The sequence below is a fragment of the Rhinatrema bivittatum genome, chromosome 10 (assembly GCF_901001135.1).
Source record: "Rhinatrema bivittatum chromosome 10, aRhiBiv1.1, whole genome shotgun sequence".
Lineage (NCBI taxonomy): Eukaryota > Metazoa > Chordata > Amphibia > Gymnophiona > Rhinatrematidae > Rhinatrema > Rhinatrema bivittatum.
The window spans coordinates 110,480,388-110,499,883 of NC_042624.1; the positions used below are offsets into that span (position 1 = coordinate 110,480,388).

At 45.8% G+C, this 19,496-nt stretch overlaps 1 protein-coding gene across 2 annotated transcripts in view; it reads left to right on the forward strand.

Annotated features, from left to right (window-relative positions):
• CC2D1B (coiled-coil and C2 domain containing 1B) overlaps window positions 1–19,496 on the forward strand; it is a 117,240-nt gene that overhangs the window by 1,984 nt on the left and 95,760 nt on the right. For both annotated transcript variants that reach the window (XM_029617541.1, XM_029617543.1), the window contains exons 2-3: window positions 10,302–10,385; window positions 18,710–18,848. In XM_029617541.1, the coding sequence (XP_029473401.1) occupies window positions 10,317–10,385; window positions 18,710–18,848 (208 nt within the window). In that variant the 5' untranslated portion in view covers window positions 10,302–10,316. The remainder of the gene's footprint in view (window positions 1–10,301; window positions 10,386–18,709; window positions 18,849–19,496) is intronic.

Sequence of the window (19,496 nt, forward strand, 5' to 3'; positions counted from 1 at the left end):
GGCCGTTTGGTCTTCTTCTGCCGTCATTTCTATGTTTCTATGTTTCTAAGTTGTTTTCTCTCCTGTAGCTCACTCAAACTCTCCCCCACTTAAATTTCTTGTTGCCCTCAACAGGACACGAACCTCGTCTTTAGAGCAAAGTCTCAGGGCATTCCTTCATTACTTTTGGGTAATAGGCAGTCACCTGTTTGTGTGCTACCCTCAAGTGGACATTCACTGGGTTTCCAGGACTAACCTATGTGAAGCTTATTGTGGGCTTCACAGTCTTCCCTGTCCTTCTAGACTCTCGGAGTGGCAGTGGAACCAATTCCTCAGTCTCTGTAATTTCTGATTTTCTCTGGGGGTAAATGTCGCCTGTGGTACCTGTCACCCTCTCTTGTTCCAGGTTATCCATCCCTCTCTCGCCATCTGTATCATTGCTCTCTCGCTCAGTCCTATCATTATTCTGGAAGACTTCTTGGATCTGACTCCCCTGGGTTTCCATTCCCGTGAACTGTCTTACTAAGTCCCCATCATGCCTGTTAGTTAGGGGTATGAACTCTCCAATGTGGCTCCCAGGTGAACCTCATATGCTCCCCCACCTAACTCTTCCTCTGAATCTTTGCTATCATATCCATTATGTCTGACTTCCAGTGGGTGCTGAGGGATCCCTGCCGTTTCATGATAGGAATTCCTGTCAAACTGAGGATGGGCCTTACTCTTCCCCTTCTTCTTGGTCGAGGCGGAGGGGGTTCAGCTCTAGATTGGGATTCCTCTGGGGGAAATACCAACTGTTGAATGGGCGGGAGGTGATTTCTGTGTACTGCTTTTGCTGGTCCTTCACCCCACTGTGGCCTCGCCCAGTAAACTGGCAAATTGTTTAATTTTTTCCTCAACATAGGGGGTAGACCTCCACCTATTAGCAATTTTGTGTCTCCCAGTTAGCCCCTAGTTCTCTAAGAGTACTCTGTCCCCTGCCATCAAGTCATTCTGCCTCACCTTTTGGTCATATCGGGGCTTGTTTCTCTGGCTCAGTTTGCAGGCAGACACTGCAGCCAACCTGTAAACTGCCCCCAACTGTTCTTTTAGCCTTGTCACATAGCTTTGAAAACAGGTCAGTTGGTAATGGTGCCTCTCACCCAAACATCAGAAAATAGGGTGAAAACTCTGAAGCACCATTATATGTGCAGTTGTAAACAAGCACCAAATAGCTCACATACTGGCTTCAATGTACCCAACATGTTCAGAAGTGTTCTGTTAAACCTCTCGGGGGGGGGGGGGGGGGGGGGGGGGGGGGGGGGGGGGGGGGGGGGAGGTTTCCCTGGGGATGATAGGAAGAGGTGTGTGGCTTGCTAATCCCAGCCACCTGCAACATCTCTTTAATGAGTCTGCATTCAAAATCCCTCCCCTGGTCATAGTGTATCCGGGCTGGGAGCCCATAGTTCACAAAGAACTTCTCCCATAATCCTGTGGCAACAGTCTCTGCTCTCTGGTCCTTGGTGGGGTATGCCTGTGCATACCTGGTGACATGGTCTGTCACAACTAGAATGTTGTCTTTACGCTGGGAGTCCATTTCTAAAGAAATGTTTACCATCTCTGCTGCCCTGGGTGGTAGGATCTTTCTCTTTATACAAGTAGCACATTGTCTACAATGTTTTTCAACGTCTTGTGCTTTTTTAGGCCAATAGAACCTGTCCCTCTCTGGACCCATATGCCCCATGTCATCCTGATGGAGCGACTGTAGCACAGCTCTATGGAATTTTTGCGGCAAAGACAGTTGATGGGATGACCGTGATTGGTTTCTTTCCTCTCTCTGTATTGTACCTGATAGCGCACGGTAGGGGGCAGTCCCCCACACATCACCTTCAGTTTCATTCTTTTACATGGTTATGCAGTGCTGCTATGCCAGCCTCTGGTGCTTGATCTCTGCCATTGTGCTGGAGTTGTCCCTCCGGTCATGGGTTGACAGCTCCACTAGTTTTATGGATGCTTGGCCACACTCTAGAAGAATCACCATCTTTCAATCTGGAACCTGTTTCATCTCTTTTCTGACCCAGTACGGATCACCTCTCAATCATAATGACTGAAAAAGAAGGAGGCACACAGAGACCAAGAACAATGTTCACAGCTCTGTGGTCCATCTCTTTAGTGACTTGTTGGGAAGTTCACCTCCAGTGTGTCTGAATACCCCTGATAGTGGGGGTGAAAATCTTACCTGCCTCCCAGTACTGTCTTCCAGCACATTTCTCTCACAGATGCCTTCCCCAGTCATAGTTCTGTGATTTAGAAGTTGAAATCCTCTGAATTTTTTTGTTAGTGATATTTCCTACAAAATTACCCAGAGGTCCAGGGAACTATGATATGCAAATTGCCTACCTGAATGTCAGTTAAGTATCCTCACAGTGGATGTCTGGTAACCTTTTCAATCTCCTGTGCTTGCTACTCAGGTTACATTCCTGTATTGTTCTGTTTTTTTCTCTCCTGTAGCTCATTCAAACTCTCCCCCACTTAAGTTTATTGTTGCCCTCAACAAGACACCACTTTCTTGCATGTTCCTCGTCTTTAGAACAAAGTCTCAAGGCATTCCTTCATTACTGTTTGTGTGCTGCTTTCAAGGCATCTGTCTCATCATTTTGGCCAGGTGGATGGTAGTATATCCATCCCTACTGCTAAACTCTTCTAGTTTAAAATAGATAGTTTAAAATAGATATCAATTCATCCAGTTCTGGGGAAAAAAAATAGTGATCCTGCTACGATAATCAACTACCGATCCATCTCATCCCTCCCATTTGTTGCAAAGCTTATAGAATCTACTGTTCTGAAACAACTTAGAGTATCTCTATATTCATCTCTTGATCAGTTTCATTTTGATTTTCACAAAAATTTCAGCACTGAAACTTTATTAATCTCCTCAATAGACATCTGAGGTACTAACTATATTCTAATATTCCTGGATATCACTGCAGCCTTCGACACTTTAGACCATAATCTACTCTTACATTGCTCTCACTCACTTGGAATTGAAGTCACTGTCTTAAACTGGTTCATATCCTACCTTTCCGAAAGATCATTTCAAGTCAAAGTCGGAAATGCTCACTCTTCTCGACACCCGTAACCGCTGGAGTGCCACAGGGCTCTGCATTATCCACAACACTTCAACATCCTATGTCGATCCACTCTGCAAACTGCTTTTTGGTCTCAGCATGAATTACAGAATCTACGCTGGCGACATCCAGTTTTTATTTCCATATCAACATTCCTGGTCTTTACACTACGTTCATTAGATATATATTTAAAGATAATCCATTCCTGGCTTTCTTATAACAAATTGCAGCTAAACATAGACAAAACAGAAGTTCTTATTCTGACAACTCTAAAAATCCAACAATCTAAACATAAACAAAACAACAATCTAAACATAGACAAAACAATCCAACAATCTAAACATAGACAAAACAGAAGTTCTTATTCTGACAACTCGAAAAATCCTGATCCAAAGTCTGTGAATCTTTCATGTTTAAAGGTCAGAAGATCATAATTAAGCATCAAGCACACAGTTTAGGTGTCATCGATAGTACATTGTCCATGAAACCACACATAAGCAACACTGTTAAAAACTTCTTTTTTCAAACTAGTTATGGCAAAATTTGAAACTCATTTTAAACCCACAAGATTTTCATGCAGTACTTCAAGTATTAATTTTGACTGGCATAGTCTACTGTAATGGAATATTAATCGTCCTTTTCCAATAATGTGTTAATATCACTTCAAATAGTTCAAAACTCTGCTGCTCTGTTACTTCCAGGAACAAAACTACAAGAACATATAACACCCATATTTTCAGCTTTTACACTGGCTTTCAATTCAATTCAAAATTCAATACAAGATAATTACATTGGTCTATAAACGCTTGCAGAATGATTCTATCCCATGGTTTAGCTATATACTGCGAAATTACAAACCCAATCGAGCTTTAAGATCCAAGAGCAAGAATCTTCTAGACGTACCTTCCATCAAAGTAGCATAGCTTGAATTACCATGGAGAGAGCTTTCTCAGTGATAGCACCAGAATTATGGAACTTGCTTCCTGAACAGTTACGTTTAATATCGTGCAGTAGAACTTTCGATAAAGCCTTAAAGACCCATTTATTTAAATTAGATTTTGAAGACCTTTTCTTGACAGGCCCATTATATTTTTCTTTGCTTTCTTTTATGCTGCTTTGTTTGCTGTGTTTTAATATGTATGTACAATTGTCTGCTCTGTTTCTAATATGTATGTTCACTTGTTATCTGCTACGAACTTCTGGATGTTTACGGCCAAGAAATCAATTTTAAATAAATAAAAATAAGTATTGACCTTCTTTGCATTCATTTTCATTATTCATGCATGCAAATCACATGCAAAGAAGGTCATTGTAACAGGGGAGAGAACCAGCGTGGGAGATGATGCCAATATCATGCGTTAGAGCACTACTGCCGCTTGATGCATTTCCCAGTGGGTTTGTTTCTGAGGCAGTGGAGGGTAAAGTGGCTAGCCCAAGGTTACAAGGAGCGGTAATTGGCTTTTTACCCTGGTTTCTTGTTTACTAATGAGGATGTTGGGCCAATACCTATTTCAGAGATGGTTTTCAAGAGTGATGCTTCAGATGAACTAAACCAAATCATAGTGAACCTGAAAGATGTAGTAAGCCAGATTGACAAACTGAAGAGTAGCAAATCACCTGGACCAGATGATTCTGAAAGAACTCAAAATTGAAATTTTAGGTCTATTAGTCATTTATAACTTATCATTAAAATTATCTATTATACCTGAAGACTGGTAACCCTGATATTTAAAAAGGGCTCTGGGGTAATCCAAGACACGTTAGACCGATAGGCCTGACCTCATGGAAAAGTCTGGGAAAAATCATGGAAAATATTCTAAAGAACAAAATCACGGAACATATAGACAGACGGTTTAATGGGACACAGCCAGCATGGATTTACCTAGTGGAAGACTTGCTTCACTAATCTACATTTTTGAAGGGGTTAATAAATATAGATAAAGGTGAGCTGGTAGATGTGATGTATTGAGATAAAGTGCCCCATGAAAGGCTTTTAAGAAAATTAAAAAGTCTCGGATAGGAGGCATTATACTATTGTGGATTGCAATAAAGATATAGCAGAATTAGAAAATGTACAGAGAAGGGCAAAAAAATGATAAAGGGGATGGCATGATGCCCCTACAAAGAAAGACTAAAGAGGTTAGATCTCTTCAGTTTGGAGAAGAGACATCTGGGGAGATATGATAACGTCTATAAAATCATGAGAGAGCTAGAATGGGTAAATATGAATCAATTATTTATTCTTTCAGGTAATACAAGGGGGGCACTCCAAGAAGTTAGCAATTAACACATTTAAAACAAACTAGCAACTGTACCTGATCTATGTCTGGGCGGCGAGCCTTTTTATTGCCACATCTGCTCTTGTTTTCAGAAGACTTTCCCTAGAAATTCACTGTAAGAATGTCCCTTTCACATACACACACCCTCATACAGGCTCCCTCACTCTCTGGCGCACACACACACATCCCCTCATATAGGCTTCCTCTCTGAAACCCACACTCAAGCATCCCATGCACTCCCCCTCTTACCAACCAAGCTGTCTCTCGCACTCACACACACATTCTCTCTCACCGGTATCCCCCCCCCCACCCTCTCTTACCTCCCATGCTCTCACACCCTCCCCACCCCCCTCTCACCAACCATGCTCTCTGTCACCCGCCCTCTCTCTCACACATTCTCTCTCACAGCATCCCCCCCACCCCATGCTCTCTCTCACCCTCCTCTCCTCAACACACATTCTCTCACCGGCATGCTGTGGGACCCGCGCTGTTCGCGGCGATGAAGGCCCGGCGCGCTGTTCGCAGCACACGGGGGACTTCCATTTTTGCCTTGAGCAGAAAATAGCAGCAGAGACCCCGGCATGCCACGAATGGAGCGCGTCCCGTGGCCCACGCTCCGTTCGCGGTGAAGATGAAGCCCGGACGCGCTGATCGCGGCACACGGGGGCCTCCACTTTTCGCCGCGAACGGCACGCCGGGCCTTCATCCTTGCCCGCGAACGGAGCGTGGGCCGCGGGATGCATTCCGTTCGCAGCATGCCAGGGTCTCCTCTGCTATAGTCTGCCTGTCCCGCGATGGCCGCTGTCCTTCGTACCTCTGGCGTGTTTGAGTCTCCAAGGCGTCCAGGGAGCCGCCTGCACCATCTATCGGCGGGCTGGGGAACACGCGTGAGCACTGACGGACACACTACCAAGCCAGATATATTATGGATTGGAGAAAATTATTTCACTCCATGCACAATTACATAAGATAATAAGATTTGCCACACTGAGTCAGACTAAGGGTCCATCAAGCCCAATATCCTGCTTCCAGCAGTGGCCAATTCAGGTCACAAGTATGTGGCAGGAGCCCAAGGGGTGGTTTCCAAGAATAAGCAGTGGGATTTCTGCAACTCCACCTTAATGGGTTTTGGACTTTTCCTCCAGGAACTTGTCCAAACCGTTTTTAAACGCAGAAAGACTAAAAGCTTTCACTACAATTCCAGAGCTTAATTCTGCGTTGAGGGAGAGAAAGGCTTAGTGTTCCCAATATTAAATGGTATTTTGCAGCCACTCGGTTAAGGGCTGTCATTTGCTGGCACAGGGAAAGAGAAATAAAGCAAATACGTAAATGTTTGTTGGACAAGTATCTCTCAGTTCGTGAGTGGTTACCTAATAGCGTGGCGGCCCGTTTTATTAAAGTCTCCCTTGTTTTGGCATATTAAGAACCTCAGGTGTTTAAACATAAGAAATTGCCATACTGGGTCAGAGCAAGGGTCCATCAAGCCCAGCATCCTGTTTCCAACAGTGGCCAATCCAGGCCACAAGCACCTGGCAAGTACCCAAACATTAAATACATCACAAGCTACTATTCCTTATTAATTAACGTCATAGCAGTTTATGGATTTATCCACTAGGAACTTATCCAAACCTTTTTACAAACCCAGCTACACTAACTGCTGTAACCACATCCTCTGCCAATGAATTCCAGAGCTTAACCATGCACTGAGTGAAAAAGAATTTTCTTCTATTTGTTTTAAACATGTTAGGCATGCAAATCTATCTGTTGCATGTTCATTGTGGATATCCTGAAAACCAGACCTGTTTGTGGCTCTCAAGGGCTGGAGTTGGGACACCCCTGGTGTATATAGGGAAAACGACTGCCTGTAAACATATGTTCAATAGCTTCGTAAAGATTTGGAACCCCTTCTTAACACGTTTAAACACCTGAGGTTCTTAATATGCCAAAACAGTTGCTTACCTCTGATTCCACATATGGTTTAGAGAATAATTAATGTGGTATTGAATAATGTATTGGTATAATTATTTCTATTATATTTTTTATATGCTGAATTTCTATTGCATAGCATATTTTATTTCTTGTTCCTTGTGCTTTTTCAATAAAAATTGAATTGGAGGGAAAAAAAGAATAGATGCAGTCAGATTTGAAACGTGGGAGGCCAGACAGAATCTGCCCGTCCATGCGCCTTGCATGTCTGACCTTTTTGGGGTGGTGGCACGGTGGGGACTAACCTGAGAAAGTCGGGTGACTGGAGAGCACTTCCCTGGGCTTCTAGTTCTGGTCCCAGCTTGCCTTCCCTCTTTGGCTGAAACTGTTTCAGACCCGGCTTCTGCATCAGCCTTTCCCATGAGCGTTATATTAGATATTTGTGGTTTTGACTGCACTGTATTTTGTTTTGTTAATTTATTTTTTTCACCTGTCTGTTTCCTCCTGCTCCTTTGGGCATTCAGCTCAACCAGAACCTTTTCATTTCATCTTTTATTTGCATACCGCCCTGTCGGAGCAGTATACAAGATAAAGCATCTTATATACAGTTTTTCATACATATAAAACCATTAAAACAATATCCCCCCCCCCCCCCCACAACATTTCAACAGTCTCTAGCCCCTACCCAGTTGGACTGCCATGAGCTACCCGAAATCCCCACCTCTCAAGTCCCCTTACCTCCCAAAGGGGCCAGTGTAATAAAACTCACGCTAAAACAGGAGTTAAATTTTAGCCAGCGGTAGAAATTAGCAGTACTGAGGGATCAAGCAGGAGTAAAAACACACTAAAAAAAAACCCCCTGAAAATCCACACTAATGCAGAAAAGTGCTTTAAAAACTCGCGTAGGGAGGTAGATGCTTTTATTGTAATCTGCATAGCAGGTCTGCTGTAAGCAAAAGTCTTTTAAAATAAATAAGTTGGAAGAAGTATGACCAAAATGGCCTTGCATGCTTTGGCGCTGTGCATCCCAACTTGGGCACAATCTCACATGAAAGCCATTTGGGAAAGGCATGCAAAGTCAAATCAAAGGGTAAACTCTTTTGGGTGCACGCCTACAGCTAAACAGTTCGCACTTTTGGCGCTGTGTATCCTGACTAGGGCACAGAAAAGGGTGCACCAAGTGGTTGTAGTTGCCTGCTCCAGAGAACTTCCGCTTAAATTTCACTTGCCATGCCTTGTCCAAATGGCCTTGTATGCAAGTGTGTGCCCAAGCTGGGATGCAGTCCTGCATGCAAGGCCATTGTGCCACAGTGCCAGTGCATCCTGTTCAGCTGTAGGTGGCCACTCCAGAGAGCTTATTCTTCAATTTTACTTACCATGCCTTGCCACTATGGAGCAGGCATCTGCCGCTGAGCAGTACACACTGGCACTGTGGCACAGTGATATTGCATGCAAGATTGGCACTGTCCATCAGGGGGAGGTGTGTGTGTGTGTATTTTCTCTCTTCCCCTTGCATTGTCTGCCTTTTAGCCCTCTTCTCACCCGTGAGCGGGGAGGTGAGGGTTAGTGTTATAGGTGGAGCCATGTGTATGGCTGGGGACAATTGACATTGCTTTGGCTGGCGCAGTGCTAGAAATGTAATTTATATGCCTGAGGTGGAGCAAACCTTAAGTCACATTTCTGGTGTCCATGTTATTCTATTCCTGTGCCTATGGGATAGTGTCTAGCTGTTCCTACCATACGGGGCACAGCGATAGACAACCTTGGCCTCCAGAAGTGCAAGGTTATGCCACCTTGGACCCAGTCATTAAATTTCCAGCATAAGCTGCCTGAGACAAGCAGTAGTCAAGGATTTTTGCTTTTCCTGAGCAGCTGAATGGTACACGCACAGTGCCAGAGCATGTACTGTTCTGCTGTTGGAGCCTGTTGTGAGAGTTTACACAGGAAATTAAACTCCTGAATTTGAAGTGGCATAAACTCACGTTTTAAGTTTTATTCCTGCTCTGACCCTGGAATTAAATTTCTAGCGTAAAAAAAAAACAGTGTGCCTTAAGCTGTCTGCCATTTAACGCATGCATTGCTGGGGAATAGCTAATGCCTTCTTTTACATTGGATTTGCATGAACCCGCATTCATTTTAGTGCTGGTTTTTACTCCATTGCAGCATGCATATTTTTTCTGTGTTAAAATCCCTGTTAATATACCATGGTTATCTTGCTGCAGAAAAATGCACTCTAAAACAGGAATAATGTGCTAATGTCAATGTTCCTTATTACATTGGCCCCAAAATCAACAAACATCACCAAACTATTTTGATTGGGGTTATGGCATCAGGGCCTTCATAAAAAGCGACTTGTAATTTTTATCCCCAGTTTTAATCCTGTCCAACCTCCCATTTAGCCCCACCCATTGCAGTGGAAGTCAGAGGCCACAGACTGTGGCTTCCTCCTGAACCTGCTGCCCACACACACACCTTGAGCATGGCCTTTTTAAGTGTAGCCATAGTGGGATGTTTGTTGCATCTCACCGCATTGCTCCTGGAATGTGAATGCCATCGTCACCATGTGCCCATCCCTAGCTGGCTGACCTGAGCTCTGGAGCAGAAGCCAGGTGTGACCTCAGGGTGCATGGCACTGCCGTTGGGCCAGCTCCTTAGTTACGCTTACTGAGTTTCAGCAATGACTATGTGGGCAGCGTGAGAACCAAGAGCAGCTGGAAATCTGATCATCATAATTCACTTGCTATTATGAACATTTGAACGCCACAGTACTAATTTGACATTTGATGTAGAAGACAGTAATAACGTCTTGAGAGACTCTTTGCCAGTGTTTCTCGGCAGTGGCCTCCCTAGCTTGTCCTGACCTTGCTGACCCAAGGATCATCAGTGTGGAGCAGGAAGGCAAAGTGGCTTTTTTTTTTTTTTTTTTTTTTTTTTGCTGATGTAAGGATGTCTTAGAATAAGAAATATTTGATATTCCAGTGTCTGTTTCTTTTCTGGGCTATGATGGTGGCAGTGTTTAGGAGCTGAGATGCCAGGCATGAGACCTGCCAGGAAAGGAGCCCAGGCCAAGGGCCAGGGAGCTGCTGTAGCCAAACAGGTACGATTCCTTATAGCATCGCCTTAACAGAGAGAGTGACGTGTCGATCACATACAAAGTGCCCTCAGGAAGATTTTTCATTTTGTTCAGTTGATCAGAATTATGAAACTTATTTTGTAAATCAGTCGGTTTATCCCCTTTTGCCTTTAAGTAATTTGGTAATAATAAAACATTGTTTCCTCTGTGTTCATTGCAAATTTTTCAAAAGAAAATTAATTAGGAAGCTAACTATATGTTTCTTCTATGCATTCTTGAGCTATTTTCAGACTGAAATATGCAGCCCTATTTAGTAACACCAGGCACACCCACTGGGAGCATTTGTGGTTTCTGGGAACTGATTGCTTCTTTTTACCCTCTGACCTGTATTCCAAGAAAAGCTCAAGGAATCTAAAAAGTTTTTGTAGCATTTTGTCTAATTGTTTTTGTAATTTAATGGTGTGCCAGCCCTATTTATTTATTTATTTATTTATTGCTTTGTGAATATGTCTTGATAACCAGCCACTACTTCAAGCAGTCCAGATGCCTTAGTTATGCTCACCAATCAGCAGATGGAGACAGAGACTTGAGGTTTGCTGATGTCATCATCACATAAAGGGTCCCATGCTGACCTCAGCCTGCCAGTATTTTCTCTCTCCAGCAGATAGTAGGATTGGGGTGCTGTCAGGTGAGTTACAGCAAAGGGGGCTTCTGTTTCAGTGATATTGGAGTTTCTGCAAGTTGGCTTGGATAAGGGCTTGGCCCTTAACATGTTGAAGGCACATGTAGCTGCCATTGCCTGTTAGAGGCAGATTTTTGGGTAGGTATTTGTTGTCACATCTGGAGGTGCCTCGGTTCTTTTAGTGGAGTGAAACACATTCGACCTCTGGTGAGAGGTTCTGGGCCTTCGTGGAGTCTGCATTTGGTCTTAATGTTCCTGTCGGGTTCTCCCTTTGAGCCATTGAAGGAGGCTTCGATTAATTCATCATTTCAAGTGGTGTTTTTTTTTTTTTTTTTTTTAATAGTGATCTGTTCTGCTAGGCTGATTTCGGAGTTGCAGGCTTTGTCTTGCAGGGACCCTTTTTTTCTGTTTGTGGAGGAATCTGTTAAGATTCAGGCGGTTTCAGCTGTTTATCTTAATCAAATGGGGTGTTCCCTCTGTGGCCCTTGATAGGAAGGACATTGCGGAAGATTTCAGGTCACAAAGGTCTTGTGATATTGGTGGCTCTGGACTGGCTAAGGTGCTGATGTTGGAAGGGAGTCCTTTGAGGCTCCCACAGACAAGGAGAGTGTTGGTGCAGGATCCAGTGGTTCACAAGGACCCATCTTTTTTTTTTTTTTTTCTTACAGCCTGACCACTAAGAAGGTGCATTTAGTTTAAAACAAAAAACTGCTCCCAGGTGGTGGTAAGTCCTCTTCTATAGGCCAGGAAAATGTCTGCTTCCTTGGCATTTGTCAGGGTCTGGAAAATATTTTTGAGATTTGGTATTTGAACAGAAGTTTTTCATCTGAGGGCTTCGATTCCTTTGGTTCTGATCTTTCTACAGGATGGATTGAGTAAAGACCCGGCTCTTAATTCTTTGAAGGTACAGGTTGCAACAATTGCTTGTTTTCAAGCCTCACTGCCTGGAACTGAGTTTGCTGGGGGAGGAAGACATCCTGCTAGGAGATTCTGAGGACTATGAGGAGGGAGAATTGTACTCCCAAATAGAAGACTCTATGGTGAGGTTATTTAGACAGAAATGAATGCCCTTATTGTAAAAGTCGCCAGGGCTTATTAGCTGGAGGAAGGCCAGGTGAAGAAAGATACACCCAAAGGAAACCCAGTCCTCACAGGCATTAAAACACTGGCATGAGCGTTTGTGCTGCGCTCTGCCCTTTTGGATATGATGGCAGCTGAGTGGGAAGCCCTGGATCTAGCTTTAAAACATTTTAGAGCAATGGAAAAGCTGTACCCAATACAGTAAAGGGAGAAGTTTAAGACACTGTGAGTGGACGCAGCAGTAGCAGTTTTATCCAAAAGAACTACAGTTCCCATAGAGGGGGGAACTCAGCATTAAGGGACCCGCAGGACCGTAAGTTGGATATTTCCATGAAAAGATCCTTTGATCTGGCTAGTCTGGCCCTACAAGCGGCAATCTGTGGTGGTTACAGCAAGGTCAGGTGGCCAAAGCTCAGGAAGATGTGGGTGTGGATCAAATGTTCTTGGAGTTGGGAGCAGCCTGGTTTGGCTGATACCTTGTATGATCTGATTTAAAAAAAAAAAATTTGTTTTTTTAAATCCAAGGAAGTGGAGGAGTAGCCTAGTGGTTAGAGCAGCGGGCTGTGAACCAGAGAAACCAGCCTAGTGGTTGGAGCAGCGGGCTGTGAACCAGAGAAACCAGCCTAGTGGTTGGAGCAGCGGGCTGTGAACCAGAGAAACCAGCCTAGTGGTTAGAGCAGCGGGCTGTGAACCAGAGAAACCAGCCTAGTGGTTAGAGCAGCGGGCTGTGAACCAGAGAAACCAGCCTAGTGGGTAGAGCAGCGGGCTGTGAACCAGAGAAACCAGCCTAGTGGTTGGAGCAGCGGGCTGTGAACCAGAGAAACCAGCCTAGTGGTTGGAGCAGCGGGCTGTGAACCAGAGAAACCAGCCTAGTGCTTAGAGCAGCGGGCTGTGAACCAGAGAAAACCAGCCTAGTGGTTAGAGCAGCGGGCTGTGAACCAGAGAAACCAGCCTAGTGGGTAGAGCAGCGGGCTGTGAACCAGAGAAACCAGCCTAGTGGGTAGAGCAGCGGGCTGTGAACCAGAGAAACCAGCCTAGTGGGTAGAGCAGCGGGCTGTGAACCAGAGAAACCAGCCTAGTGGTTAGAGCAGCGGGCTGTGAACCAGAGAAACCAGCCTAGTGGGTAGAGCAGCGGGCTGTGAACCAGAGAAACCAGCCTAGTGGTTAGAGCAGCGGGCTGTGAACCAGAGAAACCAGCCTAGTGGTTAGAGCAGCGGGCTGTGAACCAGAGAAACCAGCCTAGTGCTTAGAGCAGCGGGCTGTGAACCAGAGAAAGGAAACCAGCCTAGTGGTTGGAGCAGCGGGCTGTGAACCAGAGAAACCAGCCTAGTGGTTGGAGCAGCGGGCTGTGAACCAGAGAAACCAGCCTAGTGGTTGGAGCAGCGGGCTGTGAACCAGAGAAACCAGCCTAGTGGTTGGAGCAGCGGGCTGTGAACCAGAGAAACCAGCCTAGTGGTTGGAGCAGCGGGCTGTGAACCAGAGAAACCAGCCTAGTGGTTGGAGCAGCGGGCTGTGAACCAGAGAAACCAGCCTAGTGGTTGGAGCAGCGGGCTGTGAACCAGAGAAACCAGCCTAGTGGTTGGAGCAGCGGGCTGTGAACCAGAGAAACCAGCCTAGTGGTTGGAGCAGCGGGCTGTGAACCAGAGAAACCAGCCTAGTGGTTGGAGCAGCGGGCTGTGAACCAGAGAAACCAGCCTAGTGCTTAGAGCAGCGGGCTGTGAACCAGAGAAACCAGCCTAGTGGTTAGAGCAGCGGGCTGTGAACCAGAGAAACCAGCCTAGTGGTTGGAGCAGCGGGCTGTGAACCAGAGAAACCAGCCTAGTGGTTAGAGCAGCGGGCTGTGAACCAGAGAAACCAGCCTAGTGGGTAGAGCAGCGGGCTGTGAACCAGAGAAACCAGCCTAGTGGTTAGAGCAGCGGGCTGTGAACCAGAGAAACCAGCCTAGTGGGTAGAGCAGCGGGCTGTGAACCAGAGAAACCAGCCTAGTGCTTAGAGCAGCGGGCTGTGAACCAGAGAAACCAGCCTAGTGCTTAGAGCAGCGGGCTGTGAACCAGAGAAACCAGCCTAGTGGTTGGAGCAGCGGGCTGTGAACCAGAGAAACCAGCCTAGTGGTTGGAGCAGCGGGCTGTGAACCAGAGAAACCAGCCTAGTGGTTGGAGCAGCGGGCTGTGAACCAGAGAAACCAGCCTGGTGGTTGGGGCAGCGGGCTGTGAACCAGAGAAACCAGCCTAGTGGTTGGAGCAGCGGGCTGTGAACCAGAGAAACCAGCCTAGTGGTTGGAGCAGCGGGCTGTGAACCAGAGAAACCAGCCTAGTGGGTAGAGCAGCGGGCTGTGAACCAGAGAAACCAGCCTAGTGCTTAGAGCAGCGGGCTGTGAACCAGAGAAACCAGCCTAGTGCTTAGAGCAGCGGGCTGTGAACCAGAGAAACCAGCCTAGTGCTTAGAGCAGCGGGCTGTGAACCAGAGAAACCAGCCTAGTGGTTGGAGCAGCGGGCTGTGAACCAGAGAAACCAGCCTAGTGGTTAGAGCAGCGGGCTGTGAACCAGAGAAACCAGCCTAGTGGTTAGAGCAGCGGGCTGTGAACCAGAGAAACCAGCCTAGTGGGTAGAGCAGCGGGCTGTGAACCAGAGAAACCAGCCTAGTGGGTAGAGCAGCGGTCTGTGAACCAGAGAAACCAGCCTAGTGGGTAGAGCAGCGGGCTGTGAACCAGAGAAACCAGCCTAGTGGGTAGAGCAGCGGGCTGTGAACCAGAGAAACCAGCCTAGTGCTTAGAGCAGCGGGCTGTGAACCAGAGAAACCAGCCTAGTGGTTGGAGCAGCGGGCTGTGAACCAGAGAAACCAGCCTAGTGGTTGGAGCAGCGGGCTGTGAACCAGAGAAACCAGCCTAGTGGGTAGAGCAGCGGGCTGTGAACCAGAGAAACCAGCCTAGTGCTTAGAGCAGCGGGCTGTGAACCAGAGAAACCAGCCTAGTGGTTGGAGCAGCGGGCTGTGAACCAGAGAAACCAGCCTAGTGGTTAGAGCAGCGGGCTGTGAACCAGAGAAACCAGCCTAGTGGTTGGAGCAGCGGGCTGTGAACCAGAGAAACCAGCCTAGTGGGTAGAGCAGCGGGCTGTGAACCAGAGAAACCAGCCTAGTGGTTAGAGCAGCGGGCTGTGAACCAGAGAAACCAGCCTAGTGGTTAGAGCAGCGGGCTGTGAACCAGAGAAACCAGCCTAGTGGTTAGAGCAGCGGGCTGTGAACCAGAGAAACCAGCCTAGTGGTTGGAGCAGCGGGCTGTGAACCAGAGAAACCAGGTTCAAATTTTGCTTCTCTTCTTGTGACCTTGGGCAAGGCGCTTCACCCTCCATTGCCGAAGGTACAAACTTAGATTTTGTGCCCTCTAGGAACAGGGAAACGCATACAGTCTTTGAATGTAATCCACTTTGAAGGGTTCAACCTCTGGAGATTTTTTGGGAGATGGTGTGACCAATAGGGCAAGAAGTCAGAATTGCCAGTAATTCTGCAATTTTTATAAGTAGGCCTAGAGAAAGGCCTAGTGGTAAATTCCTTAAAAATGCATGTCTCAGCAATTGTTTGTTTCAGAGAATAAGTCTAGGGGTTTCCATAGAGAAATACCCAGCCATAGTTAGATGCCTCAAAGGAGCAAACCAAGTGTGTCCCCTTTAGGAGGGTACAGGTACCATAGTGAGACCTTAATATGGTACTAAGGGCACTGACATGAGCACCCTTCGAGCCAATCGAGAAGACTTCCATAAAAGATATCACATTGAAATGGTCTTTTTGGCAGCAATTTGCTCAACAAGTGGAATCTTGGAGCTACAAGTCCTGTCATGCAGGGATCAGTACTTATTTATCATTTTCCAGGGAAAAAGTCATGATCGGACCAGTCCTGTCATTCTTTCTCAAGGTAGTATTACAATTCCATATCAATGAAGCGGTGGTGCTGCCAGGGTTTATGGGAAAACGTGGCTCGTAGGAGGAGAGAGGCTATAGGGCATTAGATATTAGGAAATATAGGGTGTTAAATGTTAGGAAAATCCTTCTCAGATATTTGGAGATTACTAATCACTTCAGAAAGTCAGATAAATTGTTCATTCTGTTCGCAGGACCTCACAAAGGAGAAGCGGCATTAAAGGTCTCTGTTGCGAGATGGATTAAAGAAGCAATGGCATCAGCCTACATACTCAGAGGGAAAAAAGTACCAGAAGGGCTCATAGTGCACTCCACAAGGGCCCAAGCAGCATTCTGGGCGGAATACGGAGCAGTATCATCTGTCGACATTTGCAAAGCAGCTACTTGGGCTGTGTTGCAGTCATTCAAAAAATACTATAGACCGAACCTCCAAAAACAGAAGGATTCAGCATTCACAAAAGGAGTCGTGTAAGCAACCCTGGGACACTCCCACCCGGGATAAAGTACTGCTCATGTACATCCCCCATTGGTCTGGGCTGATCTGCAGGACAATAAGGAAGGTGAAATTTCCTGCTAATTTCCTTTCTTTTAGTCTTGATAGACCAGTTCAGAACTCCCCAAGAAAAACTTTTTTTGTGTCCTCTGTTGTGTGTGCCTATGTATATAGATGTAGATAAGGACAGAGAAGCCACACAATGTAAAGGCCGCTATAAAAGGGGGGTAGGGAAGGGAAATACTTCCCTACATTTGGAGAACCCAAGGAAAGGGAAGAGCGATGTCAAGGCTCAAGTACACTTTCTTTTTTTGCATTTAATTTGCCGGACCTTAAATCTGCTCCATTTTTTCCGGTGGAGGAATGGAGAGAAACAAGGTGTATCTAGTAAAAAGAAAAGGTTAAACATACGATGGCCAGTCAGAAGGAACGCATTCACCTTGGGCAATAGACTACTGATGCCGGCTCTAGAGAACCATGTTATATAGGAAAGCGACATCATGGCAAAGAATTGGTCCTCTGCCTCCATCTGCGGATAGGAGGGACAAACCCCATTGGACTGGACTGGTTTGTCAGCACTAAAGGAAAGGAAATTAGCAGGTAAGATCCAATTTGACCATACTTCAGTCCAGGCAATTGTTCCATATTGGGAACTGAGTTGCTACTCAGATTCCTTAACGAAGAACAGTAAGAGTCCTTGAAAACGGCATCGCTCAAGCATCTGTCTCTTAAGGCGGAGAGCCTTTCCTGACTTTTTTGAAAGAGGCTGTATTTATCAGAACGATACCTTCCTTCCTTCCAAAGGTGGTTACGGCTTTTCATCTTAATCAAGTGGTTTGTTTACTGACCTTTTAGGAGGCGGCGTGCAAGACAGTTTCAGCAGTTGTATCATTTGGACCTCAGAAAGATTTTTCTTCGGTGCCTGAAGGTGACAAATTCATTCATAAAGTTTGATCATCTCGTCATTTTGTTCACTGGTCCTAGAAAAGGAGAGGCAGCTTCATGGGCATTGACAGCTCATTGGATTAAAGAACTGGTGGCAGCTGCTTATGTGGACAAGGGTCTTTCCCCGCCTTAGAGTGCGAGTACATTCAACCGTGCACAGGGGACATCATGGGTGGAACTTCGTTTAGTGTCTCCATCTGAAATTTGCAATGCACAGATGTGGTGGTCTTTGCATTCCTTCGCAAAACATTATCATTTGGAAGTCTGAGCCAGGGAAGAGGCATCATTTGGCTCGGCCATCCTGGATAGCGGGATTAGTAGTTTTCTGCCCGATTGAAGGATAGCTTGGGTTTGTTCCATGCACGTGGACTGGTCTGGCTAATGAGGAAGGCGAAATTTGGTGTTACCTGTTAATTTCTTTTCCTTGAATCCAGCCAGACCGATTCAGAACCCTCCTTATACTGCTAATGTCCTTGTTTCCCTGTGTTTCTAAGTTTTTGGTTTTTTTTTTCAGAGATTCACTCCAGATAAACAGTTTATCTGTATATTTTGTTCCCCCTTGGGAACCAGTTGGTGATCCATAAGGGTGAGTATGTCAGTCGGGTGTCATTGCATTGACACCCGACTGACATACTGAATGTTGTTTGTTTGGTGGTTATCCAGAAGCCCTACGGCTAGAAAGCATTGGGGAATTATGCTTTTCATCATTGGCTTTTTACATTGCATCACGGGATTCTATAAGGGATGATATTAGCGAGCTTTCGGTTCTGACTCCATCTACTGACTGGGGAGCATAACCCATGTGTCTGGACAGATCTGACTGGACTCAAGGCAAGGAAATTATCAGATAAGAGGTAAGATCAAATTTCATCGTACTTTTGGAAGTACCTAGATTGAGTTCATGTTTGTAGTGGTTGTAGCAATACTTGCACACAGAACCCCCTTTCCCCTGCCCCCAGCATTTTTCTCTCCGTATATGAGTGTTCCTAACTGAAGCTCCAGTTCTTCCTCTGCTTTCCTCGGTATTAACAACTCGTGCATGTGCAGCAAAGGCATGAGCAGCTGCCTGTTGGGAACGTCTGTGGTTTACCTAAATGGTCATTTAAATCTGCGAGTAAAGAGAGCTGTCAAGAAATGGCTGAATTGCTTGAATGGCGATTTCTTGTCACTTATGCCTTAAGCATTTGTTTGACCTGTGCTGTAACATTCTGATTTCTTTGCATTTCTTCCAACTAGCTGGGGTTGTTAGTAGATTTCAATTCAGATGAGATGATGATGGCGCTGGATGAGGAGGAGGATGATGGAGACCTAGAAGCAGAGCTGGCTGCTCTCACAGGGAAGGCAGCAGCATCTAAACCGAAGCCTAAACGGAAAGGTGAGTCAACTCGTGTTCTCCAGTTTATAGCAAACGAGGCTTTCAAGGGGAGGACTCAGAAGTCTTTTTTTTTTTTAATGTTTCCTTGCTCTTCAGATGTCGATGTAGCCTTTCGAGGCTTTCATAATTAGGTCAGCGTTTACTCAGTCATATAGGAAAAAGACCATACAGCCCATCTGGTCTGCCCTCTGCACAGCTTGTCAGCTCTATAATCCCTACCACTTCCTCAGAGAGAGCCCTGAATTTGTGACCTGCTTTCTTGAATTCATACTGCCCTTGTCTTTTCCACCTACACTGGATCTTCTTTTAAGGTTTTCCATGCCAACCTTATTTAATGCTTTGAGCTTGTTTATTCATGCATTTGAAATTTCCAGTGGCCAGCATGCCAGTGTTGACGAGAAATGTCACACTGGTGAGTTGGTGCCAGCCGGCCGCAGGGAGCATCAGACCGCTTTTTCTACCTTGTACGGTGGCTTCAGCTCAATACAGGCTTGCAGCTGAGAGGCATAGAGGGGGAAAGAGAGCAAATAGGGGAGGCATGAGAGAGGGGGGAAAAAAAGCGTGAACATGGGGGGTGCAGGGAAAGGGGGGGATAGAACAAGGGGTGAAGAGACAGAGAGCGAGCGGGAAGGATCTGGGGCCCTGCAC